Source organism: Brachycentrus maculatus, unplaced genomic scaffold (assembly GCF_059751285.1).
Source record: "Brachycentrus maculatus isolate JH-2025_06_01 unplaced genomic scaffold, ASM5975128v1 h1tg000244l, whole genome shotgun sequence".
In the NCBI taxonomy this organism is placed as follows: domain Eukaryota; kingdom Metazoa; phylum Arthropoda; class Insecta; order Trichoptera; family Brachycentridae; genus Brachycentrus; species Brachycentrus maculatus.
This window is the reverse complement of record NW_028280995.1, coordinates 2,436,772-2,455,682: the sequence shown is the minus strand read 5'-3', so window position 1 is coordinate 2,455,682 and position 18,911 is coordinate 2,436,772. Positions and strand designations below refer to the sequence as shown.

The following is an 18,911-nucleotide window of genomic DNA, read 5'->3' as shown; positions in this document are numbered from 1 at the left end:
GTTCCTAACAATAATTCAAAGTACCTTTCCATACAGAATTTTTTTAGTTCTTACGAGTACTTTTCAGTGTCGGGTTGTTGTCCCGTGGTTAATGTCGCGGACAGTTCCTCAAGTCAAACCCACTCTACCACAATTTGATACCTATTTCTAATAATGAACTGCTACGGCTCAAGTGGCTTGATATTTATTTTTGATACATTTTATTGTAATCTCCTGAAAAATCAAGTTTTTTATGTATGACGTTGTTGAAAGGAGTGAGCGATGTGTCGACTCCGGTATTGCTAGTGGACGCACACCGCAGACTGGTTTCTTAACGACTATATTACACGACTCGGAAAAACCATCGAAATACCGAATAACGTAATGGGGCAGCACTACAGTGATGCGTCCACTGCAACGGCAGTATTATACATACGAGATACATATTCGTACATATTACCGGTTGGTGATGACTTGGGTGCGTTTTAGAAAACCCTTTGATTACTGAATCATGCTCAACGACTCATTTTAACGTAAAATAATTATATCCTCTTGTCATTCCAAAAACAAGAGTTAAAAATAAAAATAAAACAAATTTATATTTAATATGTTTATATATATAATATATATATATATATATATATATATATATATATATATATATATATATATATATATATATATATATATATATATATATATATATATATATATATATATATATATATATATATTGTTTTACTCTAATCTTTCAAACTTTAAAGCTAAATTGTTCGAAATCTTATAAACCTAAAAGGGTAATTCTATTCCCAGTCCTATCCTTTTCTTCTTTTCCTATCACTGCCATCTCCTTTTCTCTTTATCCCATCCTTGTCTCATGTCTCTTCATATATATAGACTTTTCTTATGCATAGTTGTGAAGAACTGTAATTGGTACTCATGATTTTTTTGGTATTCTGATTTATCATATATTGTAACTGTTGTTTTTCCTTCCAATAAAATAAAATAAAATATAATAAAAAATAAAATACACATCCCTTACTGGTCCAATGTCGAATCTCATTCGACATCGATTTTTTCCTCTTAGGTCCCATGTCGGATGTTATTCGACATTTTTTTTTGTCATTAGTATTATTTATTTAAATTCCAAGCTTACATTTTTGTCACCCGTATCTATTACAACAGTATGTGGAGCAGAAGACAAAATATTTTTTTCCAATGGGAATGTAACTGTCCACCTAGATTTTTTTTAAATATATATATATATAAATGTATATATATATATATATATATATATATATATATATATATATATATATATATATATATATATATATATATATATTTAAATCTAGGTGGACAGTTATGTATATTTATATATAAAAAAGGATGAAAGTAGTAATTGGGGAAATTTTAAACTGCTTCAAAACTATCCACCCGTGTAGATGGTTTTAGATATTTGGGAAGTATGTTTTTTAAGGATGGAGAGATTGATAAAGATATAGAAAAGGGAGTGAATGCTGGGAATAGAGCGTACGGCACACAGCGGAATCCTGATTTCAACCATAATGTAAAGTGAAGCGTGAAGAACCAGGGAGTCGGAATAATTGGCGTGTATGTGCACGAATGTGGAAGAGGCGAAGATTGTGTGCAAAGACAGATTGGTTTGGCCTTCTATTCTCTCTGCCAAACCCTACGGGTAGTTACAATAATACATTAATGATGATAAAAGCACCTATGAGAGCTCTCACTACATTTCCAGGTCTGTTTTTCAAACTCGGCCTCCATTCGGACACATCCATTCAAATACATGTGATAATAATAAATTGTAAATGCACCTACGAGGATGAGCGATAGTAAGGTGAGATTGCAAGGATGTGTGGAAGGTGAAATGAGAGTGAAACCAGTTTTTAAAGAGTCATCTGCAATCAAGTTATTGCAGCATCTATAGTCCTGCGGACAACTTGTGCAAAGGTCAATACACCATCGTTGCAAGATGACACTGCGTGCAGTCGAGAAATATTGCAGTAATTTAGTAAATTTATTTATTTATTTTGGGTTATTATTTTTATTCACACATACTTTTATGCATATTTAATTACAAGAACTCGCAAACCCTGAGTTAAGTAATGATAAGCGGTGTTGCATAAGCCATAGGTACATTTCAGAGTCGCTTCGACGGTAATTTAAAAAAAAAACTTCTCGTGTCTAAATACGTCTCTGTCTGCATATAAAAAAAATAATAAATAAATATATATATATATATATATATATATATATATATATATATATATATATATATATATATATATATATATATATATATATATATATATATATATATATATATATATATATATATATATATATATATATATATATATATATATATATATATATATATATATATATATATATATATATTTTTTTTTTTTTTTTTTTTTTTTTTTTTAACTCTTTATTCCAGCTTGACTAAGTGGTGGGTGCAATACTTAGTCAGCCATATATGTTTTACAACATTTTATTTAAACAATGAAATTAGAAATAAGAAGGAAATAAGAAATTGAAAGAAATATTAAAAAATAAAAATAAAATAAAATAAAAATAAAAATAAAAATAAAAATAATAATAAATTTGGAGAGATGTAGACGAAAATTAGCTCGCTGGCAAACGCAGCACTGCGCTCCAATGCCGCCACATGTCCAGCCCCCATCTGTGCTCCACAAGCCGCTTTATGATGAGGTTGGAGCTCTTCATCAGCCTCTCCCGGAAGCCTGCCACTCGGTGCCTTAACAGGCCATCCCAATGTGGTAGGCGTGCTGTGGCAAACATACCACTCGCGCTGCAGTGTCGGGGTAACTTCATTAAAGCTCTGTAGCCGTTATTGTAGCATATTTTCATGCTCTTTAAGCTTCGTTGTGTAACCTTACACCATAGTTCGCTGCCGTATTGCTGCGTACACAACACTTGGAACAGTCTATTTTTTACCTGCGCGGAGCAGTGGGCAAAGCGGCGTGTCAGCATATTGGACCGCACGCAATGAGCACGATACTGGCGCTTGATGTCCTCATCATCCGCACAGTTCTCCTGTAGGATATGTCCCAAATACTTGAAGCTACTTACCCGCTTAACTTCTTGTCCATTTATAGTTATGGGCGGTACCTTTAATGAGTAATTTTTGGGTTTAAATACCATATATATATATATATATATATATATATATATATATATATATATATATATATATGTACACCATTTTGAGTGTGTCCAAATACTTGTTCACAAAAAGTTTTTGTGAACAAGTATTTGGACACACTCAAAATGTTGTAAATAAATTATCTGGTCAAATTATAAGCTTAAATAATAAAAATGAAAATGGTATTTTCTGACGTTTCTCAAGTGTGTGATTGAAATCCAGGATTTGGAGGACCTCACATACTAATATAAGAGTTTTAGCTTAATAAAAAGCTTCTTTACATCTCACCAATAGATGTCTCTAGTGAAGTTCTTCAAAAATAAGTGATTCAAGAATATGGTTTCTAAATTGGTTCATATATATATAGAACCTCCAAGAATTTGAGTAGTGTGGTTGTCAATAATGGGTAGAATTGGTGAATGTTACACGTGTGTAAAGTGATCACTTAAACCAGCCTATGACGGTCGTCAGCCCCGTAAATGCCCAGACTTCCATATTCTTCTTCATCTGTGATGAGATGTCAAAATATTATAAATATATATATATATATATATATATATATATATATATATATATATATATATATATATATATATATATATATATATATATATATATATATATATATATATATATATATATATATATATATATATATATATATATATATATATATATATATATATATATATATATATATATATATATATATATATATATATATATATATATATATATATATATATATATATATATATATATATATATATATATATATATATATATATATATATATATATATATATATATATATATATATATATATATATATATATATATATATATATATATATATATATATATATATATATATTGGACATGAGCATTGATCTTTTCCAGGTATTTATATTTAATGACATATGGCTCACTCCTTTCAACAACGTCATATATCAAAAATGAAAAAATAATAACTTAATATTTACCTGCTACAGAGCAGAAAAGTGTTGTTTTGGCATTTTGAAGAAAGGGTATTGTTTAATTATTTTTTTTAAATATGATAAATATTTTTCAAACGGAGAAAAAACATTCAGGTTTTCCCTAAAAAGATCTGTTGCACAGAAAATAGTTCACTAAGTGGCTTGATATTTATTTTTAATATATTTTATTAATATTCTTAAACTTTAAAATCGATCTCCTGAAAAATCAAGTATATTGATAAATGACGTTGTTGAAAGGAGTGAGCGATATGTGAAATTTTATAAAGGAATGTAGTAAATACAAGTTTTTTTGTTACTCATTGTAAATGTATTTATGTAACTGCTGTAAAATTTCCGGAAAAATAACTTAAAATAAAATACATGTATATATGGTACATATAATATTATTTTGTAAATGAAACAACTAACTGTTTTTAAACTTTTTTGCATTTTCAAAGATTTTATTTGAATTTTAATTCTGTACAATATATACATACGTTATTTATATTTACGAAATATACACGAGTAGTCTGAAATATTTTTATAAGTAGGTAAGCAATATTATTATAAGAAATATTATAAGTAGGTTGTTATAAGTAAGTTCTTGATAAACAGTGATACTTGATGTATTTGTTTTTATTTATTAAAATTTAACCAAAACTATTCATCACTAACGAAACTAATAAATAGGATTCCAAAATATCGAAACGTTACTATTAGTGATGTGAATGTTACCATTTCCAGTCGGATTTTTCGGATAATCCGATGGCAGATTTAGTCTTGGAGTGATCGAAGGGCTGAAAAAGAAACCAAATTAGATTTAGTTTGTAGAACTTTATTTGTTTGGTGTATCGTATTACTTTGTAATTACAAGAACTCACTCTTCTATGTTGGATTCGATTTCGATCGATGGCTTTGTATTCGTTTCACAAATATACGTTATAGAACTTGGAGCTTGTGATGAGCTGAAAAATAGTTAATATTAATTAAACAATTTTTTAAATGTTCATTTCACATTTTAAATATTACATTTTATCTTTTACTGCTGGCCACGCGTTGATGTGGCTAAGTTGCGTTAAATGGAAAAAAGAAAGCATTCATTCGTGTCGGGTTGTGGTCCTCGGCTCGAACCCACTCTACCACAATTTGATACCTTTTTCTAATAATGAGCCGCTTAAGTTGCAGAAATAGTATTAAATGGAAGTATTTTTGTAAATAATAAAAACACAATTATTTTTTTATTATATAAAAAATAAATAAAAATAAAAATCGGTGAACATTGGGAGATTTGATATTTTTGACAATCTAACATTTATTTACAACATTTTGAGTGTGTCCAAATACTTGTTCAAAAAATCTGGATTATCTCCAATTACAGGAGTTATTTTCATATTATTTTTTGACATCTCATCAAAGATGAAGAAGAATATTCCATACATTTTCTGGGCATTTACGGGGCTGACGACCGTCATAGGCTGGTTTTTGTGATCACTTTACACACGTGTAACATTCACCAATTCTACCCATTATTGACAACCACACTACTCAAATTCTCGGAAATTCAATATATATGAACCAATTTAGAAACCTTGTTCTTGAATCACTAGAACGTTACTAGAGACATCTATTGGTGAGATGTAAAGAAGCTTTTGGTATGTAAATGTAAACAAGTATTTGGACATACTCAAAATGTTGTAAATAAATTATCTGTTCAAATTATAAGCTTAAATAATAAAAATGAAAATGGTATTTTCTGGCGTTTCTCATGTCGCTCACTCCTTTCAAGAATCATCGAAAAATCGTCAATTTTCAGTTGTGCATGTTTTCGGAACGCCCAGAAAATGTACTATATCCCAGCAAAAGAGGCATATTTTTAACTTAATATTCACCCGCTACAGGGCAAAAAGTGTTGTTTTTGCATTTTGAAGAAAAGGTATTGTTTAATTATTTTTTAAAATATAACCATATATTTTTCACCTTCAGGTTTTACCTGAAAAGATCTTTTGCACAGTAAAAAGTTCAATAAGTGACTTGATATTTATTTTTAAAACATTGTATTATATTTTTAAACTTTAAAAAGTTCTACTGAAAAATCTAGTTTTTTTTTATTTATGACGTTCTTGAAAGAAGTGAGCGATGTGTGTGATCATAATCCAGGATTCGGACCTCACATACTAATATAAGAGTTTCTGCTTAATAAAAAGCTTCTTTATTTTTTATTAATATACGAGTATTATAGAATACATACGAACCTCCCAGTGCCTGCCAATGTTGTCAACAGTTTTTGTAATTTCTCAATGCCACCTGAAAAAAATGGCAACAAATCAAAAAGCGTAAAAAAATAAAAGGATGTTTTTAAAGGATATTTCTGTCACTAAAAGAATATATTTATTTAATTGAATGCCTTATTATGGCCTAAGTAGAAGACGAATCTTACCAATTTTTTGTACAAAATCAAATAGTTTTATTATATCAAAGAAATCGTTTGTCTCTCCTTGCGCTGAATTGTTTTCATTTATTGTTTCATCCTAAAAAAAAACATGTACATATTTCTTAAATTAAAATGTTTTTAGTGTTGTTTTAAAATCACTATAAATATTTTATTACAACTTAATTATGTATAATGCCTACCGGTTTCGAAGCTAAGCGCTTCTTTATAATCAGTCTTGGTAAAGTAGCGGTTAGCTTCGAAACCGGTAGACATTATAACTAAGTTATAATAAAATATTTTTAGTGATTTTAAAACAAAGTTACATTTTGATTATAAAATAGAAAAATCACAATGTAATTGCTTCAAATGTAAATTATACAGCAATAATTTAATTTAATTTATTGAATGTTTAAAGGATTTTTAATCAAGTATAAGTAACAGATTTTTAACAAATATTTAGTGATTTTAAAACTAAGTTACATTTTGATTATAAAATAGAAAAATCACAAAGTAATTGCTTCAAATATAAATTATACAGCAGTAATTTAATTTAATTTATTGAATGTTTAAAGGATTTTTAATCAAGTATAAGTAACAGATTTTTAACAAATATTTAGTGATTTTAAAACTAAGTTACATTTTGATTATAAAATAGAAAAATCACAAAGTAATTGCTTCAAATATAAATTATACAGCAGTAATTTAATTTAATTTATTGAATGTTTAAAGGATTTTTAATCAAGTATAAGTAACAGATTTTTAACAAATATTTAGTGATTTTAAAACTAAGTTACATTTTGATTATAAAATAGAAAAATCACAAAGCAATTGCTTCAAATATAAATTATACAGCAATAATTTAATTTAATTTATTAGGATTTTTAATCAAGTATTTTTTAAGTAACAGATTTTTAATCAGAGGTATCTTTTTAGGAGATTTATACATATATCACAGATGTGATGTATAAATCAGCTTGACCATCAGCATGATGTTTAAATATAATAAAATATTTAAAGTGATTTTAAAACTAAGTTACATTTTCATTATAAAATGGAAAATTACTAAGTTAGTGCTTCAAATATAAATTATACAGCAATAATTTAATTTAATTTATTAGGATTTTTAATCAAGTATTTTTTTAGTAACAGATTTTTAATCAGAGGTATCTTTTTAGGAGATTTATACATCTATCACAGTTGTGATGTATAAATCAGCTTGACCATCAGCATGATGTTTAAATATAATAAAATATTTAAAGTGATTTTAAAACTAAGTTACATTTTACAACATTTTGAGTGTGTCCAAATACTTGTTCACAAAATCTGGATTATCTCCAATTACAGGAGTTATTTTCATATTATTTTTTGACATCTTATCAAATATTCCATATTCTTCTTCATCTTTGATGAGATGTCAAAAAATAATAAGTTACATTTTGATTATAAAATGGAAAATCAAAAAGTTAGTGCTTCAAATATAAATTACATATTTCTTTATTTAAATCGATGAGTATAATATTTCATGCTTACCCGTTTGGCGGTGCTGCTAGAGGTTGTTTGGGAATCGATGGTATTTTGATGGTTCGAAGTAGTTGGAATAGTGGTGGAAGAAATGGTGCTAGATGATGTAGTGGTGAAAGGACTAGAAGTAGATGTTGTTGTACTTGGTGTCGTAGCCATAAGTGAGGGAACAGTAGTTGAAGTGGTAGTAGACGATGTACTAGTAAGTTTGGTGGTCGTATCAGGACTGGTAGAAGTACTAGCGGTAGATGGAGTCGTAGGAGGAGAAATTGTAGTTGTGGTGATTGTAGGAGGGGTTGTAGTTGACTGTGTTGTGGTCAGTGTGGTGGTCGTAGGTGGTGAGATTGTTGATGTGGTTGATGTATTAGTGGTAGACGAACCAGTGGTAGAAGAGCCAGTGGTTGAGGAGCCAGTGGTATAGGAGCCAGTGGTTGAGGAGCCAGTGGTAGAGGAGCCAGTGGTGGAGGAGACAGTTGTGGATAAAGTGGTACTTAGTGTGGTGGTCATAGATGGAGATAAATTAAATGTGGCAATGGTAGAAGAACCACTGGAAGACGTGGTGAGCGACGTAGAGATACTAGCTGGAGAAGTGGAAGTCGTTAATGGACGAGGCTTTTTATACGGCAAACTAAAAAAAATAGATTATGTGTCTATGATTACAATTAATCCATATATTGATGTTTCTATTTTTCCTTATCGGCTGTTCCTTCATTGACAAATGATGTACAACTTGTTAAAATCACACTTTCTTTCATCATTGTCCCCGTCGCGGGTAGTAAGTGTAAATGGTGAAATCCCGTGTAATTCCGTGTAGTGCAAAAACGCCCAAAGGGTGCTTAGGAAAAGGGGGGGTTAGTTGTTACAAAAAAATTAAAATCTAAATATTTGGTAACCGTTTATTTTGAGACACATAATATTGATTATATCTTAATGTACATATATTAAAATATAATAAAACAATTGAAATATGTACCAACAAAGTCCACAAAAATAATTATGGCATATTTAAAACATTTGAAAAACTGTAACAACTTGCCCCACACGGAGGCAAGTTGTTACAAGGTGGGGGCATGTTGTTACGAACTAAAACAAAAATAAAACATATATATAATTGTTAACAACAATATGTAGAGTAAATATAATAACATGTAAAATTAAGTTTTTAATATTAAATCGCTTAAATCTCTGTCCGAATCACAATTTGGGCATGTAAAATTAACTTTATCGCCACGAATGCAGTAAATGTGAGCCCTATTATTGCATGTGATTCTCTGAATCCATTCCTGTCCAGGTTTAGAGCAATCAAAACTTTTCGTGCATACTAAACACAGGCATTCTTCATGTTCTGAGTTGGAAGAAGAATCCAACACTTGCTTCTTCTTCAGTTTCTTCGACTGTTTTCTCGAAATGTTTTTTTTTAAATTTATTTAGTGGCCTGTTTTCAACCAATCTTTTGTTACTGTATTATTATCATTCCAATTATTGGGATCAGGAATTCGATTTTTAAAAGCATATTCAAATGCTAACTTCTTCAGTAGTTGATAGGCCATGAAATATTGAAAAATGTATGGTGTAAGCTCCTTTTCCTGATCGACAAAAAATATTTGGCTGAGGTTTATTATAACCCACTAAGTTAGCTGTGGTTGGACCATTCTCTCGACGTTTTATGTAACGAAGTGACGTCATAAAATTTACTTTGTATACTTCAGCAACTCTTCGAATAGATATTTTTCTGTTATTTCTTGCAGGTCTCCTCTGAAATTTCACCTTTATAGTTTTTTTTTATATGTCCGTACCATTGTTGTATAAATTCTAGAACAATAATAATAAATGGTTTTATATTTTTATATAAATATGCCATTTGAAGTAAAAGGGAAACGTTGTGGGGCTAGTTGCTACAGTAACAACTTGCCCCCCCCATCGTTGTGACAACTAGCCCCTCTCACCCAAAATAAAAACAAATTGTTATAACACTAACAGGGAAAGTGTTATTTTTTTATATATTATCTGAATGTAAGCAGAGACATGTAGAGTTTTACTAATTTACTTTGAATCGACTTACCTCTTATAGTTGAAGAACAATTAAACTTCAAAATCAATCAACGAAAGTTACTTTCAGATCGAAATACACTATTATCGGTTTTATTTGAATTACGCACGACCGACAAGAGCGATATTCCGTCGAGCACTGCGGACACGATACCTAGACATGCTGTGCGATACGTAACCCACAGAACCGTAGTGGTTGGAGAGTTATTTAGAATGTAACAACTTGCCCCTGTAACAACTAGCCTTCCCCTAATCCAGTTTCTGACATTGAATAATTAACATTTTTCATAGCTCCAAAACTATTTTTTTATGCCACAAAGACTATGTGTTAGCCGTCAATTACCTAAGTTTTTTTCGATTTAAAATTTCGCTAAACATATTGAAGAGACAGATTTAAGCTCCTTTTTCTTGTAGACGTATCACTCATGTAGTACATGCTTGCTAACTTTTTACTTTTTCATATTTTTTTATTTTTCAAGATTATAATTTTATTTTTCCGTTTTTTTATATTTTTGTTTTCTGTTCGTCAAGTATTTTGTATTTGTTGTATTTTATATTAACACTTTTATTCTAGTTGTATTTCTTATGTATTCTTACCAGTGCCCTTTACTATGACCTAAAATATATTGTATACCCACACACAGGCCATGCCTTTGTGGGATCTTTTTCGTATTTATATGTTTTTCTATACATTTTTTGTATTTATTTTATGTTGTATAATGCAAAAGAATTTAAAATAAAGAAACTATAAAAAAAATAACAAAGGATTGTTACCCAAGAGCTTTGAAGTACGCCTCTATTCCAGCATGAATTAGAGGATACTGCACTTGATGACATTCACCAATGAAATCATCCATGTCCACCGCCCAGAACATTATACCTAAAAAATATACATTATGACATTTCACATAGATGAAGAAGAATGTGGAAGTCTGGGTATTTACAGGGCTTATGACCTTACCAAAGGCTGGTTATTTGATCACTTTATACACGTGTAACATTCACCATTCTACCCATGATTGACAAGCACACTTCTCAAATTTTTGAACTTCTACATATCGTTCACTCCTTTCAACAACGTTATATATCAAAAATCGTCAATTTTCAGTTGTCTACGTTTTCGGAATGCCCAGAATGCCCAGCAAAAGCGGCATATTTTTAACTTAATATTTACCCGTTACAGGGTAGAAAGTGTTGTTTTTGCATTTTGAAGAAAAGATATTGTTTAATTTTTTTTTTTTAATTATTTTACATATTTTTCAAACGGAGAAAAACATTCAGGTTTAATCTATATTTTTAAACTTAGAAAACGATCTCCTGAAAAATCAAGTTTTTTATTTATTTATAACGTTGTTGAAAGGAGTGAGCGATATGTATAACCCTCTTTATCATCTTCAGGGATGGATATGTAGTATCCATCCTTGGAGATAACAAGCTGCCTGTCGAAACTGGTCGAAAAGGGTACCAAAAATAAACCTGGTTAAAAACAAAGTTTATTACAAAATACTTGACGAACAGAAAACAAATATATATATATATATATATATATATATATATATATATATATATATATATATATATATATATATATATATATATATATATATATATATATATATATATATATATATATATATATATATATATATATATATATATATATATATATATATATATATATATATATATATATATATATATATATATATATATATATATATATATATATATATATTATATTTTTTTTTTTTTTAATTTATAAAATATCCCATAACATTTGAGGAATGAGTAAGCTACAGGGCTTTTTTTAAACAAAAAAGGTCCCGGAACTCTTATAAACTCTCGGAAAAAGTCCGGGAACTCACTAAAAGAAAATATTCAAATATTCATTACAATACCATATTTTATCATTTTGACGAATTTTATAAATATAGATTGTAATTACGTGAGCTCAGACATTGTTTCGTCAAATTCATTTTGAAAATTAAAAAAATATACTTATATCCATTAAAAAAGGTACCGGAACGCCGATTACATGGAAAAAAGCCCTGCTAAGTTTTAGCAGAGACCCTTTTAACATAAGTCCTTTACAAATACCCAGACATTCATATTCTCCATTATCTACATATGTTGAGATTGAGATTGCCTTAGTGGATAAACCCAGATTTGTGAACAAGGATTTGGACAAACCAAAAAATGTTGAAAAAAAAAATATTTATTAAATGCTGATTCAAGTAAATATTTTTATTTTTTATTTCTTTATTTAGCTTACGGTAATATATACTAATATAAAGTGTAAATAATAGTTTATAACATTACGGTAATTTAAACTATTATTTACACTCAATTTACATCACACACATATATATACATAAATATGTATATATATATATATATATATATATATATATATATATATATATATATATATATATATATATATATATATATATATATATATATATATATATATATATATATACATATACATATATATATATATATATATATATATATATATATATATATATATATATATATATATATATATATATATATATATATATATATATATATATATATATATATATATATATATATATATATATATATATATATATATATATATATATATATATATATATATATATATATATATATATATATATATATATATATATATATATATATATATATATATATATATATATACAAATATATATATATAAATTTACATCTCCTTACAGTTAACAAAACATTTATTTTAAAATTCTTTCAAACTCTTTTTATTCTTCATACATTCAGGCATCTCATCATACATTTTCAAACCCTTTTACATTCAACAATTTTTTGACTCGGTTTTTTTCAACAATGGCAAAATTATTTTATCCTTATTTCTAGTAATATGTGCATGAAAATTTTTGTTTGGCACTATTTTATCCCTAAAATATTTGGGCAATTTATCGTTTAAAATTTATATATAAAGATCAGCATATATAATTTTAATCTTTTTTTTATAGATAACCAGTTGAGTTCTTCTCTAATTTTTTTTTATATTATTGTTTCTATTTTTCTTGAGTACTATTCTCATAGCTTTATTTTGTATAATTTTAAATTTATTTAAATATCACCCAACTCACCTCCAAGTCTTTCATGAGCAGCATACTCGGCCTTCTTTTGCACGCTACCGATATCATCATATCCCACCCATAGATTATCCTTGTAGGCATAAGGTTCTATGCCAGCAGATGTAGAGTGTACCACGGTCCATTCTCCTCTTGAGTCATTGTTTGGTTGAACTCTCGGGCAGATCTGATCAGAATATATAAAGTGATCAGTTATTTTAAATTTTTTATTTAATTTTTTTATTTCTTAAGTTAGCCTTACAGTAAACAAAACATTTATTTTTAAATTCTTTCAGACTCTTTTCATTCTTCATACATTCAGGCATCTCATCATACATTTTCAACCCTTATACATTAAACAATTTTGCGACTCGTTTTTTTTTCAACAATAGCAGTCTTATTTTTATCCTTATTTCTAGTTCCTGACACTTTTTGTTTAGTACTATTTTATCCTTAAAATATTTTGGTTATTTATCGTTAAAAAATTTGTGTATAAAGATCAGCATATGAAATTTAAGTGTCTTTTTTATAGATAACCAGTTTAGTTCTTCTCTCATTTTTTTCTATATTGTAGCCCCTTACCCTATAAAAAACAATCCACCTACCTCATAATATGCCAGGTAGTCCCTTTCCCTATAAAAAAACAATCCGCCTTACCTCATAATATGCCCGGTAGCCCCTTTCCCTATAAAGGAAAATCTGCCTTACCTCACACTATGCTAGGTAGCCTCTTTCACCTCTAAAAGGATAATCTGCCTTACCTCATAATAAACCGGGTAGTCCCTTTCCCTATAAAGGAAAATCTGCCTTACCTCACACTATGCTAGGTAGCCTCTTTCACCTCTAAAAGGATAATCTGCCTTACCTCATAATAAACCGGGTAGTCCCTTTCCCTATAATAACAATCCACCTTATCTCATAATATGCCAGGTAGCCCCTTTCCCTATAAAGGAAAATCTGCCTTACCTCACACTATGCTAGGTAGCCTCTTTCACCTCTAAAAGGATAATCTGCCTTACCTCATAATATACCGGGTAGTCCCTTTCCCTATAATAACAATCCACCTTATCTCATAGTATGCCAGGTAGCCCCTTTCCCTATAAAGGAAAATCTGCCTTACCTCACACACTATGCTAGGTAGCCTCTTTCACCTCTAAAAGGATAATCTGCCTTACCTCATAATATACCGGGTAGTCCCTTTCCCTAAAATAACAATCCACCTTATCTCATAATATGCCAGGTAGCCCCTTTCCCTATAAAAGACAATCCACCTTGCCTCATACTATGCTAGGTAGCCTCTATCACCTCTAAAAGGATAATCCGCCTTACCTCTTAATATGCCGGGTAGTAGCCCCTTTCCCTATACAAGACAATCTGCCTTACCTCATAATATACTAGGTAGCCCCTTTCCCCTCTAAAAGGATAATCTGCCTTATTTCATAATATGTCAGGTAGCCCCTTTCCTTATTTATTTATTTTTTTGTATACATTTATTTAAATTACATATATATAAACATATTTAGAACTTTTTTTTTGCAGAGACCCACCAAGCCACCTTGTGTGTCTTGGTCGGTGGAGTTCTTTTTTAATACATTTTTTATTGTTTTTAACGATTTTAACTGAATATAGACATAAAAAAGATAAAAAAATTAAGAATATAAACATTTTACAATTTTCATAAATTTAACTCTTGATCATTTGCCCATTCCTTCATTTTGCCTTTGTTCCATATTTTATTTTGACCTCTAACATCCGTCGACAACAAATAAAAAATGTTCGGAACGATATATTGCAGTGTTCGACTCCCATATTTATTGTTAATTCTCGGGACTATCAAACCTTCGTTGTGTGTAAATCGTGTATCATGGTTGTGTACTAAAGGATTTCGATACAATTTTATAGACCACCATCCGCCTTACCTCATAATAAGCCAGGAACCCCCTTTCTCCCGTGAAAGGACCCGCATCTGCTGGTCCATCTGCCGGAGAACCTATTCCTGTGGCTGCAGGATCCGATAGTGTGAAAGCGCGACCGTAGAATGGAATGCCCAAGACAAGTTTGTCTCTGTCAGCCCCAGCGGCGATGTAGTATTGAACAGCGTAATTCTGAAAAACGTACATCACTGATGAAAGTTTGCTTACTAACTAACTAACTAACCATCACGCCGCTTCCCCGCGGGGGTAGGCCTAGAGAATAGAACGCCACACCACTCTGTCTTTGCAAACATTCTTCGCCTCTTCCACGTTAATGCATTTTCTCATACATACCCGCCGATTATTACGACTCGTAACCTGACCACTTTCAAGCATTTGGCATACCTGACCGTGCCATATTTTTCTCGGTCTTCCTATGCTCCTATTTCCAATTACATTCGCCTCATAAATTCGTTTTACCGTTCTTTCCTCACTCATTCGTTCTACGTGTCAAAACCATCTCAACACGCTTTTCTTAATTTTATCGATAATGCTTATCTCAGCTTTGCATTCCTTCCTTATTTCACTATTCAAACATCTATCATACATCGTTTTGTCGCACATTCTTCTGAGAGATCGCATTTCGACTACATTCACTCTACTTTCATCCTACTTTTGCCAACTCCATGTTTCACTTCCATATATTAGAGTTGGAACCAGGACTCCGTTGTGTACTACCAGTTTAGCTTCCGCTGATAGGTTTTTATTTGCTATAACTAATTTCAGTGCACCATTCACTCTGTTCCCGGCATTCACTCTCCTTTCTATGTCTTTATCAATCTTTCCACCTCTAGAAAACTTGCAAGTTTGCAATTAAAGAAAAATAGACAATAGCCCTTTCCGGTCCTATGTCGAATGTCATTCGACATTGACTTTATTCCGGTGAGTCCTATGTGGAATGTCATTCGACATCGACTTTATTCCGGTGAGTCCTATGTCGAATGTCATTCGACATTTTTTTCCTTCATCAGTTTAGTGTTAAAATACAAGAATTTATACAATCTTGTCTCTTATTATTACATCTAATGTATGATATCGGTGAAAACAGTCACCGATGCAAAGGCCGGGCTTTCTCTCGCAAGTGACGCAAATGTATCGGGTTTCTTTCCCACCTCCAGGAATTTTTCGTTGAGCGCAACATTTTTCCATACACGTGGGCTATTTTGTGGATGGAATCGTCATCACTGCTGCTCAGATGCGCACGGGTCGAGTGTAACTGATGCCGGTAGCCGGACATCCGAGTGACGGGTACCGAGCCAGCCCCCAAAACAAACCTTCTCTATCATTCTCAGGTAGAAAGTTACACATTCTAGTGTTTATAAAAATCATTGAATCCACGTCCCAGTATACCGCACACTAAATACGAGTGAGAAAACAATATGTTTGCTCGTATTTTGACACTAAACTGATAAAGAAAAAAAATGTCGAATGGCATTCGACATAGTACTCACCGGAATAAAGTCGATGTCGAATGACATTCATTCGACATAGGACTCACCGGAATAAAGTCGATGTCGAATGACATTCGACATAGGACTCACCGGAATAAAGTCGATGTCGAATGACATTCGACATAGGACTCACCGGAATAAAGTCGATGTCGAATGACATTCGACATAGGACTCACCGGAATAAAGTCGATGTCGAATGACATTCGAAATAGGACTCACCAGAATAAAGTCGATGTCGAATAACATTCGACATAGGACTCACCGGAATAAAGTCGATGTCGAATGACATTCGACATAGGACCGGAAAGGGTTAAATTGAAAATGAAGCGGATGCTTTGTTGAAGTGTTCTTGCTATGAATATATTACTTACAAAATTGTGGACGTCACCTGGAGAAGCGTTCCAACCATAAAGAGTAGAATGATGGTTCACTTCCGTATCGTCAATAACAGAATAAAAGTCGTACGACCGAAGAGTCATCCAATCAAAGTGCCTAAAAAAATATTAAGTACATTTTGACATCTCAACATAGATGAAGAAGAATATAACAGGCTGGTTAAGTGATTGGAGTGAAGTGGTTAGACGATTGACAAACATACTACACAAAAATTTTAAACTGCTAAATATATCATAATCATAAGTAGAATGGTGAATGTTGCACGCGTGTAAAGTAATCATTTAACCAGCTTATGACAGATCATGAGCCCTGTAAATACCTAGACTTCCATATTTTCCATCATCCATGTTTAGATGTCAAAAAAATGCAAACATAAGTTGAGAAAACCCATATTTATGGCCAAGCATTTGGACACACTTTGCTGTGAATAAATATAAAAGTTCAAATTATAAACTGCATAAAAAATTTTATATCATGTTTACAGGCGTTTCCCAGTATGTAAAAATAATACGGGGTTCGGATCTTGCATATATCCAAATAAAAGGGTCTCTGCTTAATAAAAGCTTTCTCAATCCAACATAGATGGCTGTTGTGAACTCATACCTTTTGTATGAGTACTAAATCATGAGATTAATGAAATGTCTAGGATCTAAATGAAATCGGATCATATTCTCGTATATACAGCTTCCAAGAATTTGAGTAGTGTGGTTGTCAATCATGGGTAGAATTGGTGAATGTTATACGTGTGTAAAGTGATTAGTTAACCGCCCTACACATACGAACGTACGTGATACGCGCAGTTTTTCTTCACCATTCCGCGCTAACCCGTGTGACCTACACGCACGAGAAAAGATATCTGTTCCAAAAATATTGAGTGTACCGGATACACTAACAAATTTATGTCAGGTTATGTCAAACCTGACAATATTTTGTGACAGCAAACGTTGTGATTTTTGCTTGTTTATAAAAAATATGCCTGAAAATAACCCGAAGGTAGGGTGGTTCAACCAGCCTATGAGCGTTTGTTTGTCCACTACACGGAATTACACGGAATGTTACCGTCCGGCACGTCAGTTAGCGTTTTAAAACGACGATTGGCTTGGATTGGCACGTTCTTTTGTCCATATTTTTTCGGATCGGTGCTCTTGATCGATGCGTGAACACGTTGCGCGTAAATTCAATCACGCTAAACTGTCGTAGTCGCTTTCATTTTTCAAAACCGGACTGCCGGACGGTCAAATTCCGGGTAGTGGACAATCGCCCTATGACGGTCGTAAGCGCCGTAAATGCCCAGACATCCATATTCTTCTTCATCTTTGTTGAGATATAAAAAAAATAATATATATCTAGGAGTAACAAAATTTTTAGTAGTGTGGTTATAATTATTGTTCATTCTTGGTCTGACGAAGTGGCTGCCGAATCAGTCTCAAATATAGTTCGTTTTAAAATTGTCTCAGAATACATACTTATTAAGCTCGACAATGTCGTATCCATTGACAATGAGTTGCTCTTGTACCGGAACAGTGGTGGACAAAAGCAGCCTTGATTCTCCTGAGCTCTCCATGTTGAATTCTTCCCTGAATTCTCGTACCAGCTCTACGAAATTCGCTTTATCATCTGGTGAACTATTTTTGCCAAAAGCGGGAGTATGCCAGTTCAAGTCCAATCCGTCGAACTTGTGCAATCGCAAAAACTAAAATATAATTTAAAAAAAATACATTTAAAAAATTGCAGATGTTCGATTGATGACATAAGGAAAGAACTGTGAAATTGCAAGCATTGCTGGAGGAAAACTAGGGAATTAAAAACAGAG

General features: G+C 31.0%; 2 protein-coding genes across 2 annotated transcripts in view; one reads left to right on the top strand and one right to left on the bottom strand.

The window, feature by feature from the left end:
* Nucleotides 1-1,006, top strand: part of LOC148306327 (transmembrane protein 120 homolog) — a 369,069-nt gene extending 368,063 nt beyond the window's left edge. The window contains exon 7 of the transcript XR_015838025.1: nt 793-1,006. The gene's annotated coding sequence lies outside the window, so the exon portion shown is untranslated. The remainder of the gene's footprint in view (nt 1-792) is intronic.
* A 3,575-nt stretch (nt 1,007-4,581) lies between these two features.
* Nucleotides 4,582-18,911, bottom strand: part of LOC148306326 (putative chitinase 10) — a 31,495-nt gene continuing 17,165 nt past the window's right edge. The window contains exons 13-22 of the mRNA XM_088265207.1: nt 18,565-18,791; nt 17,074-17,194; nt 15,198-15,383; nt 13,294-13,465; nt 10,928-11,033; nt 8,114-8,732; nt 6,590-6,680; nt 6,405-6,456; nt 5,034-5,117; nt 4,582-4,949 (exon numbers count right to left, since the gene is read on the bottom strand). Of these exons, the coding sequence (XP_088121333.1) occupies nt 4,832-4,949; nt 5,034-5,117; nt 6,405-6,456; nt 6,590-6,680; nt 8,114-8,732; nt 10,928-11,033; nt 13,294-13,465; nt 15,198-15,383; nt 17,074-17,194; nt 18,565-18,791 (1,776 nt within the window). The 3' untranslated portion in view covers nt 4,582-4,831. The remainder of the gene's footprint in view (nt 4,950-5,033; nt 5,118-6,404; nt 6,457-6,589; nt 6,681-8,113; nt 8,733-10,927; nt 11,034-13,293; nt 13,466-15,197; nt 15,384-17,073; nt 17,195-18,564; nt 18,792-18,911) is intronic.